General features: G+C 37.4%; 1 protein-coding gene across 2 annotated transcripts in view; it reads right to left on the reverse strand.

Moving 5' to 3' along the window:
- Positions 1–4,384: 4,384 nt before the first annotated feature.
- The window catches only part of LOC107714679 (cingulin-like), a 30,615-nt gene continuing 25,966 nt past the window's right edge, over positions 4,385–9,033 (reverse strand). The window contains exons 19-22 of one of the 2 annotated variants that reach the window (XM_016520612.1): positions 7,275–7,383; positions 7,016–7,179; positions 5,732–5,892; positions 4,385–4,882 (exon numbers count right to left, since the gene is read on the reverse strand). In XM_016520612.1, coding sequence (XP_016376098.1) covers positions 5,751–5,892; positions 7,016–7,179; positions 7,275–7,383 — 415 coding nt within the window. In that variant the 3' untranslated portion in view covers positions 4,385–4,882; positions 5,732–5,750. Of the gene's footprint in view, positions 5,893–7,015; positions 7,180–7,274; positions 7,384–9,033 lie in introns of both variants that reach the window. The other variant, XM_016520610.1, reaches the window with a different exon arrangement.

The raw sequence follows: 9,033 nt of genomic DNA on the forward strand, positions 1-9,033 counted from the left end.
GAACTTGAGTCTGAACATATTACTGCCTTGGATATTTTAACTTCACTAATCCACCTTATTGCCATAATTATTGCAAACATTTCTCCAGTAAACACTGATAAACAAGGCTGTGCGGATTTAAATCTAGCGGTTCTTTTGTGTTTGTGTCTCAAGTTCAGTGACGCAGGTAGTGACAATTCTCTCCGGCCAATCCGTGATCAGCAGAGTTTACACGTCACGTTTTGGTAACGATACGGTTCACTTGGAACCTCAACCGAGGTGGTACTAAAAAAAGTACCAGGTACCAGGTACTGTACCCAGTGAAAAACCCCCTAAAAGTGAACCGTACCGAGCCGGTTTGGAAAGATACAGAGATTAGAGATGTGAGCAGTCGGGACACTCCAGTATTTTGAGAGACACGCCTCTGCAGGCCTCAGTGAGCATTGCATTATAAAATAATTAACTTTATGCATGCACATATACTGTAGATCATCTGAACACTGAACCAAACACATCAAAACAGCAAACCAGCCATAATTGCTCTCCATTTATCTTCTCTCTCAGTCAAACACACATACTTGAGTTCATTCTCTAGTGCCGTGACTTTGGACTGCAGCGCCTCCTTCTGTTCCTGCATCTCCTCCATGTCTCTGATGGCCTTCCTCCTCAATCCCTCAGCTGAAGAACCTCATATACACAGATCTTCACACACACTGCTCTATATGAGCACATGTACTGTGACGTGTGTATTCTTCACCTGGTCTCTCTGCTCTGTGTGCTGATGTGTCTCCTCATCCACGGTGATGTTCAGCTCCTTTAGCTTACTGTTCTTCTCTTTGCAAAAACACATACAGCTATGTGCTTGAACCTCAGGACGTCCTGAACTTGAAGTATGTTAGGAGTTTTCTTATGCTCTATGCTTCTTTATGTTAAGTGTTTTAATGTGAAATGTTGCAGGTCTCAACAATAAGGATTTGCTCAAGGTTGGTGCTGCACTGACTGCCTCTTACATTTATGATGTAACTTTTACTTTTACATTTAACAACTTCACACAAATTTACACTTACATTTACATTTAATGACTGGAAGCATTAGTGGAGTAGAATGAGTTAAAAATTTTAAACAAATTAGTAATGTTTTGCATTGTTCCAGAAAAAGTATTTTTATCCACCTTATTTTTAACATAAGAGCATATGTGACCCTTTTTACCTTGAATGTGCAAGACTTCCGGTGTCATTCACTTCCAGTGTTTTTTTTAGCCTTACAAAAAGATCCCATTATGCTGCTTGATTTTGCAAACTGGTATTTGTTATCATATTATTTTAATTTATGACAGTCATAGCCCAAGGATATTACAGAAGAAATACAATTGCTGGAACACAATTCTGTAAGTCAAAGTCTGTTAAATTGTGTATTGCAATAAAAAATATGATTAAATAATGAATGTGTATAGAAAAAAAAGAAAAAAGTCATTCTACAAATCGTACAGTTTCCACTGGTGTCCTTCATATATACATATGTGTATAAAAATGCATTACACCCCTGTTGCTATCTAAACTCTTTTAACAGCAGTGAGCTATTCTATAAATCTATTCTGACTCACTATTCCATAAATCATCGTCCTTTAAAGAAGAACTTTTTTCAAGGAAAAGCTAAAGTCTTTTTTTATCACTTACATTTTGTTTAGTTGACAAAATAGATAAAGAAATAGCAGCATTAAATTCTCTAAGAAGCATCTTGTTTCACAAGCACAACACTTGTAATAATGTCAGATTGAACTGTAAAAATCTCAACCCTGTTACATTTCTTAAAGGAATAGAAAATGCCTAAACACTGTATTGTGTATTGTGTACACTGCAGAGTGTATAGTAAAGTCTGTTGATAGCGGTTCATACAGCAAGTTATTCTAGCTGTCCATGGTTTTGTGAAAAAGCTGTGAAAAAGAAATCTGTGAAAAAGAAAAGTGGTCAAAACTGAAAGTGAACGATAGAGACCGTCAAACACTAAGAAGGACTGTCTAAACAACACAGAACTACTGCAGCAAAGGGACAGAAAACCTCAGGATTCACATTGACACTTTGAACTTCATAAAGCAAACATCCATGAAAGAGCGGAAACTGCTAAAACTTTAATCACAGACACTGATGCTAAAATGGGGAAAAGATGGTGTCATAATCATAAGTCCTGGACAGTTGGAGAACCAAGATGAACTTCATCATCTGCCCCGCCAGACAAATCACCTGACTAGAATATTATCAACGATGTTTGACTGGAGACTATACCAAAGTTGTATAAATCTGTTCTAAGAAGGTTGCAAGGTGTATAAAATGGAAAGGGTTTAGTAAAAAAAAAAAAAAAAAAATACGCCCTATTCCCAAGTGTTCGCATTATTTTGTCCACCCCCTGTATATAGTCCTTACATACACATTTTCTACAAATGTATTATCTGAACTCCCTGTGAAGCAAAAAAAACCAGTGACATTGCCAGCAGTGGCGGCTCGTCGGGGGAGGCAGGGGAGGCACAGCTCCCCCATAATTTTAAGGTGAAAATGGGAGGAGGATGATTTAATGTTAATAAAATTCACAATTCATTTCAGTTCATGTCTCAGAATGTGTATTTTTTGTTTGTAATTTCACAGTTGTAAAACCATAACGTGAAAGCGCCGCTTTTCCAGCCAGTTGAGCTGCCAATGGAACGTGCTGGGCCCTCTACAAGGAGCGTACCAGCCGTATCCTTTGGTGCTCCTCCCAACGACCAGATGTCGATTGCTGCATCGGAGGGTGAGCCAGAGCTTTCTGGAGAGGAAGATTCGGCTGCGCAGCTCTCCTCCGGGACTGTAGCAATGCCGAATCGGATCCAGAAATAATGGCTATGCTTTCCCGGGCCGCCGTAGAGGTAGGGCTCGAGTGGAGACTTCCACCGTGTCCCGAGCCCTCAAGGTTGCACGATTGGTTCTCGGGATGGTCCGCACTGGTTCTCAGCGCCCCGCCTCGGTGCCTTTCTTCCCGGAGGTGCATGAGGAGCTCAACAGGTCGTGGACGGCACCTTTTTACTGCCGGAAACCGATCTGCTGGTTCCTCCTCCCTCACCACCCTCGACGGTGGTGCAGCTAGGGGGTTTTACACTCGAAGTAGATTGGTCTCTCTAAGCGAGATCCCAATTTCGTCGGTCATCCGACGTGACGTCTCCGTTCCCTCCTTCAGGGAACGAGGGTTACCATACGTAACCGAGACGTTACTCTAAATTTAATGCGGAAGTACTGTAGGAAACATGGTCTAATTCTGTGCTCATGTAGGCCTTATATTAGAAAGCTGCTATTAGAATATTTAGAAGATGGAAATATGAAGACTGAAAACACCTCATTACATCACATGACATTTCAAATAGCTCACTGCAAAACAACTGAATATATGAGCTCAAGCCACAAGACCTTTTACATTCATAAAACTGTTTGTGATCTGGGTAAAATGCAAGAGAAATACAATTTTGCACACATTTCAAATCACCAAACCAACTAGCTACATGATTTTATTATGAAAAACAATATAATATATTCAACATAATTAAAGATATAAACTTGGCCAGAAAGTTTTCAAAATGTTTGGTGTTTAGTACTGTTGCTGTTGTACCATATGTACATGACACACATCAGGGGCCTCATTTATAAAACGTGCGTACGCACAGATTTGATCGTAGAGTGTGCGTACTCAAAAATCCACGCCAATGTTCATATTTATAAAAACGGTCTTTGACGTGGAAAAGAGCTTAGCGCCACGTCAGGGTCTGAGCAGATGTACGCACTTTTGTTTGCCCGAGTTTTGGAAATATAAGCCATTCTTGCCGCTTGTAAAAGATTTGGACATTGTCAGGTGCTCTTTTATAAGTCAATGACATTAATTAGACATTGTTTACTGTTCAGCTGCGCACAATTTCAAGATCATTGCAATTTATAGATTTCACATCTAAAAGAGAGGCGTACGCACATTTTCTGTGCATACGTTCGTTCTATGAATCACACGTACGCACTTTGAGAAATGATCGTAAAATCTAATTTAGGATGCTTTCTACGCAGTAGTTTATAAATGAGGCCCCAGCTTTGTAGCTGATGTGCGTCATGGACATATGGTACAAAATACAAGTACACCATAAGCACACTATAAAAACACAATGGAGAGGAACTACTAAAGTACTGGATTTATTTCTGATAGAAAAGGTTTTGCTTACACAAAAATACAAACCTTTGATTTGATCAGTGCTTAATGCAAATTCTATTACAAATAAATACAAAATACATGTACATAAATCATTCTCATTTACTTTGGAACAAGAACAATTACAAACAAATAATTATTAGATTTACAAGGCATTGTAATGGTGTACCATTCACATGAATTAGATACTATGGTAGAACATATCAGTTATTTCAGCTACTTTATATAATATTTGCTTCAATATTATACATTGAAGTAAAAAACAGTAGATCATGTGCTGGTAAACTAACAAAATAAACAAAATTAATAATTTTCATTGTTTTACCATCAGGAATGAACAAACGCTGATTTGTCTTTTAGCCTGTCGGTTAACGATTGATCATTTTGGTGGAAACAGAAACACTAGTTGTGCTTTCACCTAAAAAATATACAATAATTGCACAACAGAAAAGACAGAATTTCACAGTGCAGTTGATTCAGAAATGCTCTGCTGTTTTATAATGCTAAATTACATTTGCTACAGGTACATCAGCACTGAACTTGATTCTCATTCTTTAAGTTCAGCATTTGTACGGACATAGTAGTAAGGTAAGTATGGCTGAAATGTAAATGTCTTTATTGTGATTATGTTGTATTTTAGCATCACTGATGCATCCGTGTAGTGCTGGTTCACTCGTACCTGGAACTTACTCTGTAAACATAAGGAAATAAGTGTGTTATGAAGAGCTGGAGTCTAAACAGAGATTGAAATATAATCTCTTTCTTCAAACTAAAACTTGATTTTCCTCCTTAGATGCATGTTTTGAACTATTACCTGTATTTCTCTTTGTATTGCTATACTAAATTATAGTTACATATACTTCTTTATTATTTTCTTCCCCCATTCAGATGACTTGTCTCTCTCTCTGCTAACTGGATTTTTGGAGAAATGTTCTCTGCTGTGTTCATTTCTTCTTCTAATACCCTGATATCCTTCATCTCCCATCAGTCTCTCTTAACACACTCCTAATGAAATCATCAGTGCTCATAATCGGTCACAGGACCCTTAAAACAAAATTAAATCTTGTTTCTTTCCCTCCATCTCTGTTAATTCACTTTATTCAAAGTTCTTATTTCTTCTATTAACCCCTAATTACTTAAACGAAAAAAATGTCTCAAATTGTCTTTGCTAATTTGAGCTGAGGTGAAATTCAGTTTCTAAACGGCTTCAACTCTGAACTGATCTCCTCTAAAAAGGTATTTTTTATACTAAAGGGATCATTAAGGCTTTTCTCATAAAAGTCTCTAAAGTGGAACTGATGTCTAGATAAATAAAGCCATGTCTGAAATCTATTTGACTCACTGACAGTGAAAATGTCAGGTGTCCCAAAGTGTGTGAAAAGCTGTCGTCCTGTTTTATAGATACTTTAACCTCAGATTGAACAATCTGATTTATAATTATGGTGCTGTGGCGTAGCAGTTATAGCCCAAGAGTGGGAATTTTAGAGCAGCACTGAAGTTATTGTGTGTCCATGAATGAAGCCTCAATGAAGAGGAATACCAGATTCCTATCTCGGTCTTCAGCAGGAACTGGTCTGTAGGTTGCTCTCGGTGAGGATGGAGGTTATGCTGGAATGATCGTACAATCCATCATCATCATCATCATCAGAGCTGAGCACTGAAGACTCCAGAGCTGACTGTCTGGCCTGCTGGATCTTCCTCCTGAGGGGAAAAAACAATACTATTTAACAGTAGTGTCCAAGAAAAAAATCTTTTAACAAATTTAACAAATTCTTGTGTAATTATTAAACGTTAGGGGTGTAACTGTACACATATTCATATCGAAAATTTTCAGTATGGGTCTTTCGGTTCGGTACGCATGTGTATTGAACAAATCATTCCGTTTTTTTCAGGAAATTCCGACAATAATGGCCGTTTTGGTGCTCTGTGATGTGACATGACAGATGTATAAAAGCTGAATAGTCGCCTCAGTTCTAACGGCAGCATGGAGTGCGATCATCCCTTCCTCTTTATTACTAGTTTTAAAGCGAAGTAAACATGAATGAACATCTCACACCTCACATAATCGCTCAATTAGTGTTTCAACCGTTTAAAGACGTCATTAAAACAGCTTGTAAACAAAATGTCACGTAGCATTTCATTTACTTCAGGCGTAGTGCGACGGAGCGACGAGACAAAAACATTCAAACCCATTACAAACGAGGCATTTGTTGCATCCAGTGGGGACATAATTACTGATTATAATGACTTTTACTGTCTTTTTACGCGTTGTGTTGCATCGCGCCGCGTAAACATAAAACCCTGTCTGCATTTGTGATCGGAGAAATGACAAACAACAAGTGCTACTCTACACTGTTATGAAACAAGTTATGGCAGCCACTGTGTAAATTATTATATTTCAACAACAAATTGAAATTGTATAATTTAGAAGTTAATTTAAAAACTGCATTATGTGCAATTTACATGTTTGCATACAATTGTTTTTCATTTGAGTGTTGATTATTATAGTTAAAAATAAATAGTAATTGAATTTAAGTTTGGCCTAAATAATTAAATAATCTTCTGAACCCTCAAGAAATGGCTCAATGTTTTCGATGGATAAAATAAACTTCTAGACCCAAATGTAAAGGATGACTGACATGTCACAAGTTATTCCCTCACTCAGCTCCTGCAGTTTTGGTTTGTTTTTTGGCCATTTCACACTGAACAAAACACACCAAAACATCAAACCAGCCATAACTGCTCTTTATAAACAAAAAGCTTATTTATATGAAAAAAAAAGGAAATACTCCACCATTTTCTCCTCTCAGTCAAACACACATACTTGAGTTCATTCTCTAGTGCCGTGACTTTGGACTGCAGCGCCTCCTTCTGTTCCTGCATCTCCTCCATGTCTCTGATGGCCTTCCTCTTCAATCCCTCCAGCCGCTCCGCCTCGGCCTCTCCTTCATCCACCTGCCTCTTCAGAGCCTTCACACGCAGAGTCAGCTGAAGAAACACACATGCATTAAACACACATACTCTCACGGGTCTCTCACAGGCAGATCTTAGAGCACATGTACTGTGACGTGTGTATTCTTCACCTGGTCTCTCTGCTCTGTGTGCTGATGTCTCTCCTCATCCAGGGTGATGTTCAGCTCCTTTAGTTTCCTCTCCACACGCCTCTGAGAGGACAGCACAGAGTTCTTCTCTCTGTAAAAACACACAACTATATGCTTGAACCTCAGGACTTCCTAAACTTGACATGTACTGAATTTTTGTCTTATTGTTCAGGTGAATTTTTGTTTCTTCATTTAATTAAATTATTTATCCTGGCACATATACAAATGTGCTACAATAAAATGTTAAACTTTATTGGTAAAGCCAGTGAAAATATTGGCAGAGCAAATTAAAATCTAATCAGGCAAATAAATCTACTGACATTTCCCCCAGTGTTATTTTATAAAAAAAATAAAGCATCCGAAATTAGTAGTAGATTTGAAGTAGAAGCAGTAGTTTTTGCAAACCGCTTTATGGCCTGCATTGTCTACAGTCTGTGTATTTTCTAGCAGCATAAAGTGCTTTCAATTAAAGAAGAGTGCTTTTCTCAAGCATTCTGTAGTGCTTTGTTGGTAATGTAATTGTTTCTGCCACTTCATGGTAGTGGCAGTTTTAGAACCGCAGTTCATTAGGACCTCTTTTTTTTTTATTTACCTCTCCTCTGCACGCAGCCGTTCCTCGACATCCTGGATTTTGCTCTCCAGCTGAGACACACCAGTAGAGGAACGTGACTGGCCCTCCATCTCAGCTACACGAGATTTATAATCCTTTATCTGAAAGAGATGCAGATTAGATGAAACCCTGTGGCCAATTTGAATGAAAGCATTGTACAGTTAAAAAAAGAAACACTTTTATCATTTTTGTTATCACAGAAACTCAGGCAAAGATGAATGCAGCATACACTAGGACTATAGATCTGTCGTACTGTTCAATAGTCATGTGGCATACCTGTCTCTCCAGAGCGTTTTTGTCCAGCTCCAGGTCTTGTTTGGAGGATCGTTCTTGCATGAGCTCTGCACGCAGCTGTTCAATCTAGAATTACCACCACATTTTGATTATTAGAATTATGGTCACTACATTACAAAAATATAATAACATTATTTGGCAATATTCAAATATTACCATTACAGCCCTAAATGATAATTCTTGTCAACATTTAACATCTCGCCAAAAATTAGTTAATAAATATGTATAGAATTATATATAATTTAAGCCCTTTGCTACTATACCAGCTAGCCATATTATGGTACATATATTTTCATATTTCTTTCTGTATCTTTATTCTTATTTTATTATTAATATTTTATTTAATTGCATTTAGTAAACAAAGACAGCATTACAGCTGTGTATACACTACTTTTCAGAAGTTTGAGGTAAGTAAGATTTTTTTGGTAACACTTTAGATCAGGGAACACATTTTCACTATTAACTAAGAGTTTTCCCTCAATAAACTCCTAATTTGCTGCTTATTGATAGTAAGTAAGGCAGTTTTTGTAGCAGTTATCTTTAAGTATTGGGATGTAGGGGATCTAAAATGTGGTCATGCAGAATAAGGCATTGATATGTGCTTTATAAGTACTAATGAACAGCCAATATGTTAATAGTGAATAGTGTTCCCTAATCTGCAGTTTTATTGATTAATATTTTTTTGATATTGATTAATATTGACTGATATTTTTTTAAAGACTATTTTTATTCAGCATTCAATTGACCAAAAGTGACAGTAAAGAAATTTTTACAGGACTTCAAATAAATACCATTCTTGTGAACGTTGTATTCCTCAAAAAAAAAAAAAAACTTGAA

This window comes from Sinocyclocheilus rhinocerous, unplaced genomic scaffold (assembly GCF_001515625.1).
Source record: "Sinocyclocheilus rhinocerous isolate Xijiao unplaced genomic scaffold, SAMN03320098_v1.1 scaffold2194, whole genome shotgun sequence".
Lineage (NCBI taxonomy): Eukaryota > Metazoa > Chordata > Actinopteri > Cypriniformes > Cyprinidae > Sinocyclocheilus > Sinocyclocheilus rhinocerous.